This window comes from Thermobia domestica, chromosome 17 (genome assembly GCF_964235325.1).
Source record: "Thermobia domestica chromosome 17, izTheDome1.hap1.1, whole genome shotgun sequence".
Taxonomy (NCBI): domain Eukaryota; kingdom Metazoa; phylum Arthropoda; class Insecta; order Zygentoma; family Lepismatidae; genus Thermobia; species Thermobia domestica.
The window spans coordinates 74245211-74264082 of NC_137470.1; the positions used below are offsets into that span (position 1 = coordinate 74245211).

The 18872-nt window shown below is 38.5% G+C and overlaps 1 protein-coding gene across 1 annotated transcript in view; it reads right to left on the reverse strand.

Moving 5' to 3' along the window:
• LOC145673736 (protein GPR107) overlaps window positions 1–18872 on the reverse strand; it is an 81805-nt gene that overhangs the window by 44926 nt on the left and 18007 nt on the right. Inside the window, exons 3-5 of the mRNA XM_081743474.1 lie at window positions 16266–16408; window positions 4966–5168; window positions 1834–1949 (exon numbers count right to left, since the gene is read on the reverse strand). Coding sequence (XP_081599600.1) covers window positions 1834–1949; window positions 4966–5168; window positions 16266–16408 — 462 coding nt within the window. The remainder of the gene's footprint in view (window positions 1–1833; window positions 1950–4965; window positions 5169–16265; window positions 16409–18872) is intronic.

Below are 18872 nucleotides of genomic sequence, written 5' to 3' on the forward strand. Positions count from 1 at the left end.
TCATCTTCATGTGGGAATTCATTCATTCATCAATGGAAAGCCAAGTAGCCTTCGAAGAGTTCACTGCCTGATGGTTATTAACATCGATCTTCTGTTATGTCGCTAGCTGACTTTGCATTCAAAGAATAATGATCTATTGCTTAGCTGTTAACGAGGAAGTCTTTGTACTTATAAGAACCCATTAATGTAATAAACAATGGTAGCGACCTCTTAGTATCTTTACTTTATTTTTACCATGAAGCCCTTAATATAAAGTTAAAACGAACTTTGAGGCCCTTGAAGTCAACTTATCATATCATTCGCATGATGAGTTGAATAATGTTGCTTGACGTTAAATTTCTTTGAGCAACCTCTTAATGTATTTTGACATATTAACCATTTAATGATATTATTACCTTCTACGAAAAAAATAGAAACCCTCACAAGAACTTAAGACTACTAACTTGCGTTCTGCTGCTTGTTGCATACGCCTATACGCCTGTTTACTGTCAGTGATTTACTTTGCGTTATACGCCCAGGCCAAATTCATTGCTGTTTACCTGATTAAGCAGTCCGCTCCACTCGAAATGGTGTGACAAGTATCAAAGTGGAAACACGGCAGGTTGCCTGAGCAAATTCGTATCGGACAAGCATAATTCTAGGGGCGCCTGCATTCTGGTTTACAAATACAAGGAAATCAATAGGGAATTCAGAATTCTTTAATAAAAATCAGAAATTTTTGTGTCCAAGAATTAATTATACATCATATACTGCGTCCACAGATTTCTGGGCTGTAACAAGACCTGGCACAATTTGAGAGATTATTTAATGAGATTTTGTAAATACTAGGCAGCTTACTTCTACATTTCTGATTTTATTATCTTCGCATTATTCACGAATCTTCAAGGCAAACTGTGGGGAGCGTAGTTCAATTCTCAATATACAGGGTGCTTGAAAAAGAATGACCTGATTTAAAAAGTCCATATGTATTGATAAAAACATACTACAAAAGTGGGATAAATTACAAAATACTCACCAAATCTTCAAGTTTTACCTACGCTCTTATAAATGCTCTATGTGTCTAGCAGCAGCAGTACGAACAACATCTAGACGATAGCTAAATTTCACCATTCCATCGGAAGTGCGAGGCCAACCTGGACTCCTACCTTTGCACAAGTATCCTGTCTCTTCAAATTGGCGATACCAACGATGAACGTCTTTGGGTGCAGATGGATCAATGCCAAAACGCCGACGAAAAGCACGCTGGACCGAAATCACTGACTCAGTCTTTGGAAACTGCAGCACACAAAACGCCTTCTGTTGAGAGGACGCAGTCTTACTTCTGACTGACATCTAACGGCGATTTTCTGAAGCTCTAGGCCACACCGATTTAAACTACACTCATTTCCTTGCCGGCACGTCCCATGTTCCGTAATTATTACCGTCCAAAATCAGGTCATTCTTTTTGAAACACGGTGTATTACTTGTAGTTGTTAGCCGCTACATTTTGAAAATGGAGACAGAACATAAAGTGTTTCTCCTTTAGCCTAACCGGCATAACCGTGGGACGTACAACTTAAAAACTTAAAAGAACATAAAGTGCTTCGTTCAGTGTAATGAATTTGTCAGTTTTACACATATGAAAAGATAGTAAATGCTCTCAGAATATCTCATTAACATGCATTTCTGTTTCAAACTACAGAGTGAGGATCCATAAGGCTTAAAAGTCATCTGGACAGCTAAACCACGATCGCAATTAATTTAAATTATACATTTTCATAATGATATTTTAAATCTTACAGTGTAAAGCGCTTGAAGATAAAGACACTGGAGAAAGTATGGTTAATTACTTACACTAGTGTTGTAATATGAGTGTCCATCTATATTTTCTACATCCAATGGAAGTCTGACTCCCGCACAGTAACAATCACCGCCCCTTCCAGTTGGTAAGTTTTTCTTTACTTCAAATACTGAAATAAAAATAACGAAGACATTATTTATCACTGTATTGCGAGCAGTGATGATAATTAGAAATGTAAGTAAAAGGCTAATACTCACCACAAGAAAGAAAAAAAAATCCTCTAGAAAGTACTTTCGTCTTCATCTTCAGTCTAGGTACACTTCGAAAAGAATTAAAACATAGAAAGCGTACAACAGTTGTCCGCATTGGCATCACATCTCAAAGACAATAACTATAATATATCTAATCCATGTTTGCTAGAAAAAGCAAAAGCAACAACTGAACGAAAAGTTTAGGAGGCTTTTTACATTCATAAGGAGAAACCGACACTCAATAGATAGGTGACATAGATGTGATTTGAAGCAGTGTTTTTACTACTCATTTCCGCCGTCTGGAAGGTAGTGAAAAAAAAAGTGAATAGTGACAAGTGAGCTACTATTAACATCGAGTCTATTTCCAGTGACAACAAGAGTTTTAATTCGCATATTTTTTAAAATTCTTTTTCACCACTTTTACCCATCCATATATGCTTTCCTATGTTTTAATCCTTTTTGAAGTGTGCCTACGTTGAAGACGAAGACCATGTCATAAAGTACTTCCTAGAGAAGTTGTTTGTTTCTTGTGGTATTAGCCTTTTATTTACATTTTGAAGACATTATTTGTTTGCTTTTTAATTAAGCTGACTAGAATGCACGGTACTGCACAAGAAGGTTCACCTTCATTCGAACGAACTTCTAATATATGTGATATAACGTATTAATATTACGTTGTATAAACTATCATTCAGGGTATAAGTTCTCTAGATTACTTTCAAGTCTTCAGCCTAAAGTTAATATGATTATCAAATAGGATTTCCGAGCTACTTACATGAAGCTATCACTTACTATTGGAGAGATTAAACAAAGAAAGAAAAAAAAAACTGAAAGAAGAAAATAATTTTCAGATGTAGTGTTGGTTACAAAAGGACAGCTCTGCTCATTCATCAATATTTTTCAAATTAACTTAGAGACTTAGGAGCCTGACATAATAATACAAAATTTACCATTTTTGGATTAAAAGATCCAATATATGAAATGAAATGAAATCTTTGAGTTTTACGTCTCACGGTTATGCCGGTTAGGCTAAAGGAGACGGTGAAGATGAGTAATGAATGAAATGGTGGAATGAAGAAAGTGGGAGGAAACGGGAGAACCCCGAGAAAACCCACGCACACGGTGTTTGTCCACCACAAAGTTCACTTGGCGGGGGCTGGGATCGAACCCGGGACCCCAAGCACCAGAGGTGAATGCTCTACCACTGAGCCACCGCGGCCCCCCAGATCCAATATACTTCAGGCAAAAATTTTCTTGTAGGCCTTATATCTCGAGAACTACATATAGTGTAGCCAAACCGAAACTAACAATTTACACAGTACGATGTGCTTATTCCGTAAAAAATACGAAAACTCGATTTAGGGGCCGTTTACAAATTTTGTGGCCCCTGATCCAAAAAATTCAATGCATTTCATTGAATCAAACATATTCTTGTATGCCTTATATGTGGAGAACTACATACAGTGTACCCAAACCAAAACCAACAATTTACTTAGTATGATGCGCTTATTCCGTTAAAAATACGAAAACTCGATTTAGGGGCCGTTCAAAAATTTGGTGGCCCCTGATCCAAAAAATTCAATATACTTCATTGAATCAAACAGTTTCTTGTACGCCTTATATTTTGAGAACTACATACAGTGTAGCCAAACCAAAACGAACAATTTACTTATTATGATGAACTTATTCCGAAAAAAAAAATATGAAAACTTGATTTAGAGGCCGTTCAACTATTTGGTGGCCCCTGATCCAAAAAATTCAATATATTTCATTGAATCAAACCATTTTCTTGTATGCCTCATATTTTGAGAACTACATATAGTGTAGCCAAACCAAAACTAACAATTCACTCAGTATGATGTGCTTATTCCGTAAAAAATATGAAAACTCGATTTAGGGACCGATCAAAAATTTGGTGGCACCTGATCCAAAAAAAAAAAAAAAAATCAATATATTTCACTGAATCAAACATTTTCTTTTACGCCTTATATGTGGAGAACTACATATAGCGTAGCCAAACCAAAACTAACAATTTAGTCAGTATGATGTGAGTATTCCGTAAAAAATATGAAAACTCAAATTAGGATCCGTTCCAAACTTTTGTGACCCCTGATACAAAAACTAATTCTTGGCCAAGATCGCAATCTTTTGATCCAGTTTTGGATCATCCTTAAAGTTCTTGTTCTCTTGCTTGTTTTTCGTAAGTCAAAAGAGATAATGAAATGCAACTTACCTCAATCATAATGTTATTCTACAACAGAAAATGTGAACCTGAAGAATTTTCAGTGTTGCCATCTATAGAAATTAGTGTCGGTAGAATAGCATTTCCACCCAAAATCTAAGTTAAGGCAGCGACTAGAGGAACGAACTTAAGTGTATTTGATTACCTAGCATGTTGTCTTGGAATCCTGTGACATACTTTTTAAATAATAGTTATATTTAGTTTGTAATAAACAAAATAGTTTTAACATACAGTTATTAAAATTAAATAATAATGTTATTTAAAAAGTAGCTCATAGGATACCAAAACAACTTGATAGGTAATCAAATACAGTTGAGTTCGTTCCTCTACTCGCTCCCGTAACTTAGATTTTGGAGGAAATGTTATTGTAGCAACACTGTAATTTCTACGGATGGCTGCACTGAAAATTCTTAAGGTTCATATTTTCTGTTGTAGAATAACATTATCTATGATGGTAAGTTGCATTTCATTATCTCCTTTCACTAATGAAAAACAAGCAAAAGAAAAATGATATATTTTTATTATTTTCAGTATATCAGGCTCTTACGATGCAACGATGGTATGGGCAATTGAACACCTGAATAGTTTGATTCCTTTCTACTCAAAAAATTGTTGAAGAAAAAGTATAAAGCAAGTTGTTCCACTCAGATGATTCCTATGCTACAATAAAATAATTTGTTACATGGACTTACTTGTATCACCGTCCATTGGCAATATAGCTTGCTGGATCTGTCGTGTTGGTTCTGTTTGTCGTCTTGCCTTTCCTAATTCTTGAATGAATTGCCCCGCTTCATGAGATATGCTATGTGTTGATCTCTTCGATCTACCAACATGGTTTCGTTTTTTGTTTTTATAAATGCAGATTTGGGCATCTTGACTACAATTAACTTGCAACCTACAACAAAGTAAAAAATATCGTTCATTGTCGAATTTAGAAATATTAATAAAATTACGTAAATTTAGTTTCAAATCAAAATGATATGAGGTGATCAGTGATCACACAAAACATTAGCTCGAGAGATTCTTACTGAATTTCCAAATGAATGATACTTTTAACTAAATCAAAATTAATTAAGAAAAGATCATTTAGGCCTCTATGTAACATACGTGGTCTGTTAGAAAAGTATCCGACCTTATTATTATTATTTTTCGAAAATGTGATGGAGTTGAAGCAAGCACGTTTGCGTGAGCCGACCTTGAACCTTCGTGCTCACGCATGAATTTTTTCCCGCCTGTCGACAGCGTCAGTTGTTGGCAAGCAGCATTTCAGCGAGGTAATTTGTAGTGCTTGCGTCGGTCTTTCAGTGCAAGTGAAATGACGGAACGACTGGAGCCGCGCTACTGCATCAAATTTTGCCAAAAACTGACTGACAGGCATTCGAAAGATTCAGACAGCTTTCGGGGACAATGCTATAGGTGTCACACTGATTAAGGAGTGGTGCAACCGGTTTAAATACGATCGAACATCGGCGGAGAGCGAGCCACGCTCCGGTCGCCCATCAACATATCGAAATGACCAGGTCATTGCCAACGTGAACGCCGTGGTGATGCGGGACCGTTGTGTGACTATCCGAGAAACAGCGGAAGAGGTGGGCATAAATACTTTTTCGGCATATTACATTTTGACCCAAGATTTGGCCATGAAGAGAGTGGCGGCGAAATTCGTGGCGAAGCTGCTAACGGCGGAGCAAAAGCAACTTCGTGTTGAAGTCGCACAGAACATGTTGGACTCCGCAGTAACCGCGACTTCATGAACGCATCATCACTGATGTTGAGTTCTGGGTGTACGGGTACGACCCGGAAAAATATCCCAGTCGTCCCACTGAAAGCATTCCTCCTCACCAAGACCGAAGAAGGCCCGCCAAGTGCGATGCAACGTCAAAATGATGCTGACTGCTTCCTTTGACTCCCGCGGTGTGGTACACCACGAGTACGCACCACAGGGTCAAACAATCACTAAAGAGCACTACAGGGATATCCTCCGTCGCCTACGTGATGCTGTGTGGCGCAAGAGACCGGACTTGTGGTCAACAGGTGTTTGGCGCCTCGATCACGACAATTCTCCAGTACATTCCTCGCATTTGATTCAGACTTTTTTGGCGAAACACCAGAATCCTGTGCTTTGACAGGCTCCATACTCTCCTGATATGGCCCCCTGCGACTTCTGGCTGTTCCCCAAACTCAAGAGGCCATTAAAAGGAACGCAATTTCAGACCAGAGAGGACATTATGGCAGCAACGACAGCCGAGCTCAACTCCATTCTGAAAGAGGCCTTTTCCGCATGCTTTCAACAATGGCGGCACCTCTGGAAGAAGTGTGTGGAGTCCCAAGGATCCTACTATGAGGGTGATTACGTGTCCAACGTTCCAGGTAAGCCAGTTTTTTTTTTTTTTTTCGGGCAAAGGTCAGATACTTTTCTAACAGACCACGTAAATGCTTTGAGTATCAATAATTCAAAAAAATAATTAAAAGAAAAAAAAACATTAAATATCGCACAACGAAAAACATCATGCAATTCAAATGGGAAAGATTACATTATAAATGAAGTACAATACATATTGAAAAGGCCTACTCCATTATGTTAAACATACGAAAAACTGAATCGAAAGTGAAGTTGTTGGAAATACACTGTTTTCAATCTAGAATGGTGGAACTTGTCCAATTGCACGAGCAGTTTGGGGTCCACACTGATAAGGGGCCCTATGTTAAACAAAAACGCAAAGTTGCCAGTTCAGCAACCTATTCTCTTGGACTCTCACTATACCAACAATATAGAATTCTTGGAAAATGGCTAACTGATTCATACTAGCTTTGCTATATTCAATAACTTGCACTAAAATACAGATCGCTGAGCAAAGAAACGTTTATTTATAAAATAATAAGTATGTGACAGTTTCGCCAATTAACTGAACATATTGGCTTCATCACACATTGACATCTGATGAAGCCAATATGTTCAGTTAATTGGCGAAACTGTCACATAGTTATTATTTTATAATAAACGTTGCTTTGCTCAGCATTTTGTATTTTAGTATAAGTTGGAAAATGGATTCAAGTGTTCTAGGTACCCTGAGACCACAATGGGCACGTTTCATTTTTGCGTGCCTTTACTCACTGTTCAAACAACCTGCTGAGCTGGAAACAATGATTTTTCAGTTAACATAAGGCGCCTTATCAATGTGGAGCCCAAACTGCTGGTGCGACTGGAAACATGCCACCATTTTCGATTGAAAACAGCCCACTTCCAACAACTTTACTCTTCCTTTTTCAATCAAAAGATCCAACATATTTCAATCAAAAATTTTCTTGTAGGCCTTATATCTGGAGAACTGCATATAGTGTAGGTAAACCCAAACTATCATTTAAATCAGTATGATGTGGTTATTCCGTAAAAAATACGAAAACTCGATATGGGAGGGGGAAGTTCAAAAATTGTGTAACCCCTGACCCAAAAATGCATCAAAAGATCCAATATATTTCAATCAAAAATTTTCTTGTACACCTTATATCTAGAGAACTGCATATAGAGTAGTCAAACCCAAACTATCACTTAACTCACTATGATGTGCTTATTCCGTAGAAAATACGAAAACTCGATTTAGGAGCCGTTCAAAAATTTTATGGCCCCTGATCCAAAAACTAACTATTAGCCAAGACCGCAATCTTCTGTTGCATTTTTTGGATCATTCCTAAATTTTTGTTTTGTATCTTTAGTCATAATGAAGTTCACCTATGGCCCCAGACTTTTGTTACACTTGGTATAAAATGAATGTTTGTTTAAACCACCGTGCTAGAATTATGGGGGAAGAGAAGTAGTAAGCATTAGATCAACACCAACAAATTACGTTGAGACAATAACTGTTTGTATTCCTTACAACCACGTAACAAAGAAGATAAAATGCAAGTTCTCAGATGCTCCGCTATGAAATGAAATGTAAGTAAACGAAATGATTTAGATATAATCTGACTACCAGTAGCCAAACACTGACAGTTTAACAACATCTTCAGAATGTAGTCTTCCAGCCCGTACAATTAAAGCGAAAAGGAAAGCTGTACTTGTATTTGGTCTAGGAATTAATTCGTGCGGTTTTACAAAAGATGGCGTAACTAGCTTATTGTCCCATAGTTTCGTTGATCCAAACATGCGTTGAAAACTACTGTCATTGAGCATCTTGTTTAGTATATGTCAGTTGCTTGAAGCGGAAACAACAACATCTTTTCTTCAACTGAAAATGGCGCATTTTGTGCCTGATAAAGTGTTTTTGCGGGGAGTTATTCTTCATTGCTTTAACATGAAGAAAAGTGCTACCGCAAGTCATATATTTTAGTGGAAGTGTTTGGTGACCATGCTCTAGCTGAGCGAACGTGTCAGAAGTAGTTTGCACGGTTTAAAGGTGGTGATTTCAGCTTGGAAGACCAAAAGCAATTTGGACAGCCAAAAGAATTTGAAGATGAAGAATTGAGAGCATTGCTTGATCAGGATTCGTGTCAAACGCAGGACGAACTTGCAGAAGTATTTGGAGTTGAGCAAACAACAGTTTCCAAACGTCTCAAAGCCATAGGAATGATTCAAAAGATGTCTTATTGGGTTTCACATGAATTGAAAAGAAAGACGTTGAAAGAAGAAAAACCGTTTGCAAATTGCTGCTTCAAAGACAGAAAAGGAAGGGATTTTTGCATCGAATTGTAACTGGTGATGAGAAGTGGATTCATTACGAGAATCCTAAACGAAAAAAGGCCTGGGTGAAGCAAGGTGAACCAGGTCCTTCACAACCGAAACGAGATATTCATTGTGCAAAGGTTATGCTGTATATATGGTGGGATTTGAAACGTGTGGTGTACTATGAACTTCTGAAACTTGGTGAAACTATTAATGGACACCGCTATCGACAACAATTAATGCGTTTGAAGCAAGCTCTGGCCTGAAAACGACCAGAATGGAATAACAGGCATAATAAACTTATTTATCAAGATGATAACGCTCGACCACATGTCGCAAAACCGGTCAAAACCTATTTGGAAAATGTCGGATGGAAGGTGTTACTCCACCCGCGATATTCACCAGACACTGCTCCGTCTGACTACTACTTGATCGATTGCATGAATAACGATTTGATTGGACAGCGGTTCACTTCTTCAGAAAATATCGAAAAATGGATCTTTGATTAGATTGCGTCAAAAGATGAGGAATTCTTTCGACACGGAATCCGTAAATTGCCTGAAAGATGGGAGAAAGTAGTGGCTAGCGATGGACAATATTTTTGTTAACGTATTCATTTACTTTGTTTTTGAAATAAAGCTTCAATTTTTATTAAAAACCGCACGAATTAATTCCTAGACCAAATAGTTCTTATTTGTACCGTGAGAAAGACATACTTATTGACAAAAATGCACCAAGAAGGAATCGTACAATTCAATTGCAGTTCTGAGGATGTGTACATCTATGAAGGTGTGTAAATGATTAGACTTTCAAAGATTGGAATCATCGCGAATGGCCACAATTGGGCAGTAATGTCAACAGCAAGGAATTTAGCTCTGGTCGTGTCAGTTGTCAAGCGTGAGAGTCTGAGTCAGCACAGTGCGGAGAGGTCAACAAATACACACAACGCCTTGTCACCGCATAATACAGCGTTACCAACATCTGACGGCATTCGAATGGGACCGCATCATGGGGCTGCACGAGGCCGGCTAGGCGTTTTGTGTGATTGCCAGACATGTGGGGCATTCCGATGTCACTGTGGTTTGCTGTTGGGGGCAGTGGATATTTGAAAGTTCAGGTCGACAATATCAGACCACAATATGAGAGGATGATCGTATTGTGCGTGAAGCATTGTGTAATCCTGTGACGTCTGTGCATGCCATCCGAACACAAGTAGTGGCTCTCTACAACACCCTGTTGTCATTCCGCACCGTGTCTCGACGACTGGTATCAGCTGGATTGGGGATGCATCGTACCCTGCGTATATTGTCATTAACATCAGTGCACAGATATTGTGTGGAGTGGTGTCGCATTCGTTTCATGAATGGCAATGAACCGTGTTCAACGATGAGTGCTGATTCTGCATTATGCCAGATAACCATTGTGTACGTGTGTGAAAACGCCGAAGGGAAAGGTCACATCCAGCAAATATTGTGGATCGGTACGTCGGCGTTACTATTGGCATCATGGTATGGGGAGTCATAGTGTATGACTTTCGGTCTCTTCTCGCAGTCATTCTTGAAACCTCGTCGGCACAGCAATACGTGGGTGAGATTCTGCGTCCACATAAATTTCTCCTCTTGCGAGAGAATGCTGGTACAAGCTTTCAACAAGACAACGCTCGGCCACACATGGCAGGTGTCTCTGTGAACTGTCTATGTCATGTTGAGTTTTTTCTCTGGACATCAAGATCACCTGATCTCTCTGCAATTGAACACGCGGAACCAGCTCGGAAGCCAACTCCTAGCCACTGCCGATCTGCATCATCTCGAGGCAGTTACAGCAGGGTTGGACTGACCTGCTTCAGGCTACGGTACGACGAATTTATGTCTTACTTCCACGAAACATCAATGCTAAAACTTACTGCTATGCCACACTTATTATGCTCGTACAACCAAACTCGTTGTTAGATTAATCTGATATTGTAATTATTACACTAAAGTGACGTTTCATTGCAATCTCTCAACTCCTTCTGGGTGATTCATTTTCTTAAGTCAGTGAGTGTAAATGGTTCAACGGTGTATTTTTGATATTGGCAATAAATTACTGAACTCTCCAGCTTAAGAACTCCAAAGGTTCACTACCATGAACACTAGAACTTGGAAATGGACAATATTGTGTACCAAGCCATCGAACTAGGGCTATTACTTGCTTAAAAAAACACAGTGCCTCCTATTTTTTTCATGGAAACTAATGGAGATACATAAATAACAACAGCATAGATAAACAGAGAAATATTTCAGCTACAGACTGTCATTTTTCCACATAGTTCCCACCATTCGTTATGCACTTTTGCCAACGATGAACCAGAGCCTGCATGCTGCGCTTGTAAAAATCGGTATTCCATGGACTGTCTTTTGGATTGCGGCTCGTAGTGAAGACACCACGTCTCATCTCCAGTGACGATGCTATCCAGAAAATTGTCATGTTCAGCTCCGTATTGGTCCAGCAGGTCCCGACAAATTTCCATACGCTGAGTTTTGTGACCTTCTGTAAGCATCCGCAGCACCCATCTCGACTTTGCGATAAGCAAGATGTTCTAGCATTTTTTCCAAGGCATTACAGCCGACATTCAGCTTTGTATACAATTCTCTGGTCATTATCCGGTGATCAGCATGGATGAGTTGATCAAGGCGCTCTTCATTGCGAGGGATGACAGCTGTGCAGGGTCGACCGAGCCGTGGCTTGTCATGAACACACTTTTCACCACCTTGAAAACGTCGTACCCATCGCCTCACATTGCTCACGTCTATTGTATCATCTCCATAAAACTTTACCAAGCATCGATGGATTTCAATTCCTTCAGCAGTGAGGAATTCAATCACACATCGTTGTTTTATACGCACGTCCATATCAGGCTCCATTTTGGAACACTTCTATGCTAGCGCCAATACCGCAGAACAATGGGATCAGCTGCAAATAAAAGAGGAAGGTTCAAGCATTAGCACTATACCAACGACATCCGGCACGGACATACAAATTCAACACAAAAAAATAGGAGGTATTAATTTCGGAACGACCCTCGTATACATATGGAGGAACGTACGAACACACACACACAAAAAAAAATTGCCGAAGTGGGAAAAGAAACTGAATTGTTCTAAAGAAGAATAGATGTTCTCCTAAAGCCTTCGGATCATCTGCAAATTGCAAGCTAGCTAGCGTCGTCATCTCTTAGAGTGAGGTAAAAGGCAAAGCAGCTAGCGACAACTATTAGCCTGATGGCAAACTATTACGAATATGAATGACAGACTGAGATGTCTTAGGTTTATTATAAGAATTAAAAATAACTAAATTTTTTCGCCTAGATCTTTATTCAACCTGTAACTCTTAAATGTTTTGGAGCTTGGATATTTAACATTACTCACAAACTGATATGTTTCTGTACTATAATAGGATAGCGTCAATCCATTTGGAATCACTCAATTTTAGATTAAAAAGATGCTGACGAAACTTATATTATTTGATTTCTGTACAGAAAGCAGTAGAATATTTAGGGACTTGAAACCAAGCATTCATTCATTTTCTAGATATTCCATTTTTTCTGAGCGGCCATTTTGTGTAGGAACGTGAACTACAATGCTTTTAGAACGGTTTGCAGTAAACTCTGTAGCTCCGTTATTTTTGAAGACATTGATTTAAAAAAAAAAGATTTAAAAGCTAATTAAATGTGCAATGTTTCGTGTGCAGTGCAGTTTCATGTCAAGTCCGAGTCGCCCCTAGGCAATTGGCCGTCCCCTGCAATGGCATCATTTACCGCCCACCCCAAAAAGAACAAATCTTAAAATTCAAAGTATGCTACCCTATCATAAACAGCGAAGAGGGCCAAAAAGGGCACTCCCACTCAGAAAGGCCTAAACACTACACTACAAGTAAAATTCGTTGTGTCTGTTTTTTCTCTTTAAATAATAATCTATTATGTTACTGAAAGATAAAGCAAACACACTGCAGAGAAAAGATGGCAATCCTTTTTATGAAATTCAATATCGAGCTTCAATCTCAATATATCAGTTTCCAATTCGAGTGTAACTAGCTTTTTTTTTATCTTTATTTGTTGATTTTCCTTCTACATCTGTTAAAAAACTTCTAAAAAAAACTAGTTTCCACCGTCAATGATAAGAAGCTTATTTATGACAAAGACAACACTAGTTTTCATACCAACAACAAGCCGGCTCAGCTAGAAGTAGGTCCCCCTCGAAAGCTGGAACGCTTAAATGGGTAGGGCTACTGCCCACCTGCCTCGCACAAGTTATGGCTCTGGTGAACGCTGTATCAAATATTACCTTCTGTTATTCTCTAAATGTTAACAGGTTCCTTCTTGAATTTCGGTCAGTATATTTATCACTATATGAAAACAATGTCTAGAATTATATGAGAATGTGCAAAGAAATTAAAATTCTGATTACTCTTTAAACAATCCCTTATGCAGAAAAAAAAAAAAAAAAAAACATTTCAATTCAGCTCCAAAATGTCTACAAGAATCATGTAACATTTTTCTCCAGAAATTGTTTTTTTTATTATTATTATTATTATTTAACCCTTTTAAACTATATATCATATTTTTAAGTCCATTGGGTAATATTTTCATTATTCGATTTAGAAAGAACCAATAAACTTTTTTTACTTCCGTTTTTTAAGCATAGAACCATTGTGCAACACGTTACGTATGGTTTCACGCCTTTCTACGTCGAGACATAGGCGATGACGTCATAATTTACAGAAAAATATTTTTTGTTAGGCCGCTTTTTATTATTTTTAAGTGGGCTTACTTTTGCACTTACAAGATTGAAATTTCGCACACACATTCACTGCCCCCCCTCAGTATTTTCACTATTTGTTTCAGATCTCCCCGTTAAAACAGGAGGTAAAGAGGGCAGGGCCATACTGTTACCCAGGAGCCCACCAGGTAGATACTACTCCCCGACAATGAAAGGGAGCCTGGGAGTGTCACTCGGATCAAGTATGTTGAAAAGTCTTAAAATACAGATTTAAAATTTCTTTTAGGCAGTAATTTCTCCCCTGACCAGGAGTAAAAGTGGACCTGAAAAGGTAGGGGGACGCATGGCGTCACGCCGTCTCCAGGGCCTTTTGTCCATTGTAATTTTTTAGAAAATCGGGGACGCCATGGATATTTTCTAGAAGTGAGGGACGCGTCCCTCTGCGTTCCCCCTCACTTTTACCATGCCCCGATTGATCTGATGTAATGCCCAATTCTCCATTCTCCTTTTGCAACTGTACATTCATCTGCACAAGCTCCATTACTTGACATCTCCTCGTAAAATAACAATGGCGCAACTGTGCAATGAACCCCTCATAGGCACTTTGATGCATATACAAACACATACATGAAGCATCAGAAGTAATTTATAGTTTATACAAAAGCAACACTTCTCCATTGTCCTGTATTAGCAGTTCATTCCTGACTTCGTAAACATGATAGAACGAATGATATTCTTCTATCATCCCGGAAGCAACACAACTCGAAAGTATGCACTTAGTATGATTCCTTACAGAGGGTATGACCCTCACCTCACTTTCACACAACTTTCACATAAGCAATTGCTATAAACACAAACTTCCAAAAGATACCTCCATTAAACTGCTGTACAGAGTATCGAAATATTAAAATAACTCATTACAAAAAAACAAAATTCTATATCATCAGTGACATCGAAATATATATTTTTCAGTTAATATGTTTATTTCTGTTCAATTTACTTTACAGCAGCTGTTTACACAACCCACTTCTTTTCAATGTATTATACTAATATTTGATTTATACATTCACATAATAACGTTAATGAAATACATTAAACATTACTTTTTATCACTGTCAAAAGCCCTAATGTTACCACAGTAAAGCATGATAAAATTGTGCAAATCTCTGTACAGTACACGCCTCATCGAATACATATCTCGTATCATTAATAATGTATTAATACATAGTTCTCTTGTGTTGACATGTTTTCCTAATAACATTATTTGAGCCGTGTGGCTATAAATCCACATTATAAATCTTTTGGCTGAGGGATAGAATGACATGTAAGGGACAAATAGTAGTCTATAAAATTCACTCATGAGTATATATATATATATATATATATATACAATTCTATCTATGATTCTTACCTGCAACATATTGATTGCCCGTGTGATTTTTCTGTAAAGATATAAATACTTTCTTTAAAAAAAATCGAGTACGGCCCTGCCAGAGGGAAAAAAAGTTTTAGAAAAGGGACACTGTTAACAAAAAAAAAAAAAAAATCACTTTTTGCGATTTTCCCGCCTCAGATACATGATGGAGACATGTGAATGGTACCGTTTGAAAGGCTGCGCTATTCTGAAGAGAATGAGGTAGAGCCATGGCCATAGGACAAAATAGGATGTCTCAAGAAGTTTTTATATCACATATAGGTCTTTTAGAGTAGTCTGGGGCATTGTGGGTCTCATTGGTAAATACTTCTTCCCGTCCTTACTATTCAAGATAGAAGCTTGAAATTTAGTACATCCCTTACTATTTTTTAGTTGATTTTAAGATCTATGCGTTAACATAGGGGAGCCCAGAGGGGCTCAAAATTTGAGAAGAAAAAAATTCAGAAAAAAATCCCGATTTCTCTCAAAATTTCGCGCCTCAGTGACATGATAGGGAAATGTGAATGGTACTGTTTGAAAGGCTGTTCTATTCGAAAGAGAATGAGGTACTATACATGATTCTAGGATAAATAGTGATGATGCTGTAGCTGCCTGACTGAAAGTCTATAATTTACCCCCCCCCCCCAAAAAAAAAATATTAAAAGACTTAACAGTGAAACGATCAACTAGTATGTGGTACTGTTATTAGACAGCTGCTGGAGTAAAATTTTAAATTATTTCAATATAACTAAACTCTTTCCTCTTCTTTTATAGCCTTGCGGCCTACATCCCCATTAAACACTTACTCAATCTTTTTTTTTTTTTTTAATTCTTATTTGTTTTAGAATGATGCACCTGAAAAATGACACTTTTGTTGATAAATTAAACAAAATTGTTATCTATCTAAGCCTACTAATAATTGGTTCGCTATTGAAGATTCAAAATCGAAATCCGATCGACTTTCCCTTCAACGGATAGGAGAGAGCCACTTTAGTAGATATTTGCTAACCAACAAGAGTTTGTAATACTGTATGGTATGTAATACAATATGGCTAAAATGTAGACACAACAGATAACAAGTAAATTTATTTCTACAATTCTCTTACACAAAGGAAAACTAATCCCAATTTTGGAACATGGAATACACTGCGAATCACTTACCACTTGTTTTGAAAATCCAAGGTAAAATATGTAACTGCTCCATTTGGATCGTGATTTTTCTCCTGAAGTAAGCATCTATCCTGATGACTATCTAAATACGGATTCATAGCGTCACTAACCGTTCGATCAAGTGTAAATCCAAACTAAAAGAAAAAAAATATATATATATACACGTCATTTTATTATATATATTCTTTTTTATGTTGTTTAATGTACACAAATAATTAGAACAAAGGAGTCTGGAAAATAAAATGAATTATTTCGGAAGGAGGAGGAGGGAGAAAAGAAAAATTAAACAGTAAAAAACCTGTGAAACGAAAAGGGGAGATCCTTTCTTGGCCTCAGTTGTAAGAATTATACTTCGACATATCTATCAACTGCAGTACCTCTCAGACCTCGATTCACCTGTCGTCAAATTCTATGCCTTAGGCAGGAGTACTGATGCAGGGCGGTAAAGTTCTCGTGCCAAAATAATAGGATCACAGTAGATGCTTATAAAAATCTGAGGTGTTTGAAAACTTTTGAGCGGTAGTGAACTTCTGTAAATTTGGTTGGTCCTTCTTGTCACCTTCTATTGGTAAATAAATGCAAAACATATAAACGCAATAAATACACGTTTTACCATGTGCTCCCTTCGTGGTTGGCCTTTGTCCTAATTTTTCTTCTCTGACGAAGCTTTCTTGCATTATACAGTGTTATGGATAGATACGTAATGGGTCTATTCTCTTTCACAGAAAATAGTATTTTTATGCACATCTCTTACATTTTGAGAAGAGTGTGTTGGCCTACACCTTAAAATTCGGAATTATTAAAGAACTAAAAATTAGTAAATGTTCTGTGGAACGCAAATACATACATATGTAAATGTAGTAGATTCACCTCGTATCCTTCTTTGAAAAAATCGTGAAAAACACGCGCAAGCAACACTTAATATTTTGTAGGGAAATTTCAATTAGCATGAGACGGGATTTTTGTAAGCATCCACTAATATCACTCTTTATTGCAAGATACGATTATATGAATGAACACATTAGTTTCATCTCTTGAATCGGGTATCGGTACCACGATATACTCTTTAAAATTCTGGAAGGTGTGCATTTCCTTATTGTAAAAGTTCTGCTAGTGCATGAGTAGGTAGAACTAGGTAGATGAAATCAGAGTTCGGAATCGACTCCCACTACCGGTTTATTTATAAAAATCCTCTAATAACAATAATATTTACAGAAATACTTTAGTACATCTTTTTCTATTGTGAAGTAGAAATTAGGTAGCCCAAGACCGTGCAGTCGTGGATTGTGGATAGGATCTCTACAGAGTCCCGAAGCAGGCTAAGCAGAGTGGCGTAGGAACTCCCAATGCTCCGCAGCAAGCAGTAAGAGGTATACAGGGTGACAAGAAATAACCCGAACAAAGCTTGGTGTATCCTGCCACGAATGTAGTGTCCTGTAGCCAAATAAGTGGTTTCTGTTGGATTCTTGTGTAGCTGTATTTTTTTTTTTTCAGATTCCGCACGAGGATTTTTTTTTTTTTTTTTTTTTTTTTGAATGACAACCAAACGCAGGGCAATGTTGGAACTGTTTCGTCAAGGACAGCGTCAATGTGCAATTGTTCGTTTCCTTGGAGTTCCAAAAACTAGTCTCGGGCACAGTTCGCGAATCCGATAGCTCAGCCATAAAAGGCGACCGTCCCGGACGAGGAAGAAAGCGCACTGTCCAAGAACCGCAAAATCATCAATAAGTGAGAGCAACGAAATCCGAGGGTCTCCGTGAGAAAAATCGCTGCTAAACCGGGATCAACCGCGAATCGGTGCGGCAAATGGCAAAAAGGGAGCTCAACCTCAAGGCGTACAAACTCCAAAAAGTTCAGCTGCTCACGGACAAGAACAAGCGCGTGCGACTCGAATCGAAGACTGGCGACTGTCTGCCTTATCAAGCACCGGGCCGCAGGTCAGCGATGGAAGCGCTTTCTCTTCACCGACGAGAAGCTGTTCACCGTGGGGCAGACGCACAAAAAACAACAAGGACCTGGTCCGGAGAGGCTCCCGGCACCTCGCCATCGTCAACACCGCCAAAATCCGTAGTCAGTCATGGTATGGGGCGGAATTTGTGCAAGTGGCAAGACCCCTCTGGTTTCATGGATCAAGGGGTCAAGATAAAACACGAAGTGTACCCCCGCAATTTTCTCGAGACTGTGGTACTTCCGTGGGAAAATCGGCATTTTGACAACACAGAATGGACTAACCAACAGGACTCCGCTCCAGCCCACAGGGTGAAACGGACAATAGACTGGTGCAGAACCAATTTTCCAGACTCCATCGCGTCTTCAGAATGGCCGCCCTACTCGCAGGTCTCATCCCATGGACTACGGTGTATGATTGATTTTGGAGGCCAGGGCATGCACTACACGCCACAAAAGTTTGAAATCGTTGAAGCAATCCCTGCGTCGTAAGTGGAACCGATTGTTGTCTGAGGACCTGCGGCCCATCGCCGAACATTTGAAAACACGTTAGGACCTCTGTATCGCCGCAAAGGTCCGCCACTTAGAAACCGACTGAACATATTGTTTCTAAATACCCATGTTCTTGGTATTGTGTTGTTTTGCTAAACT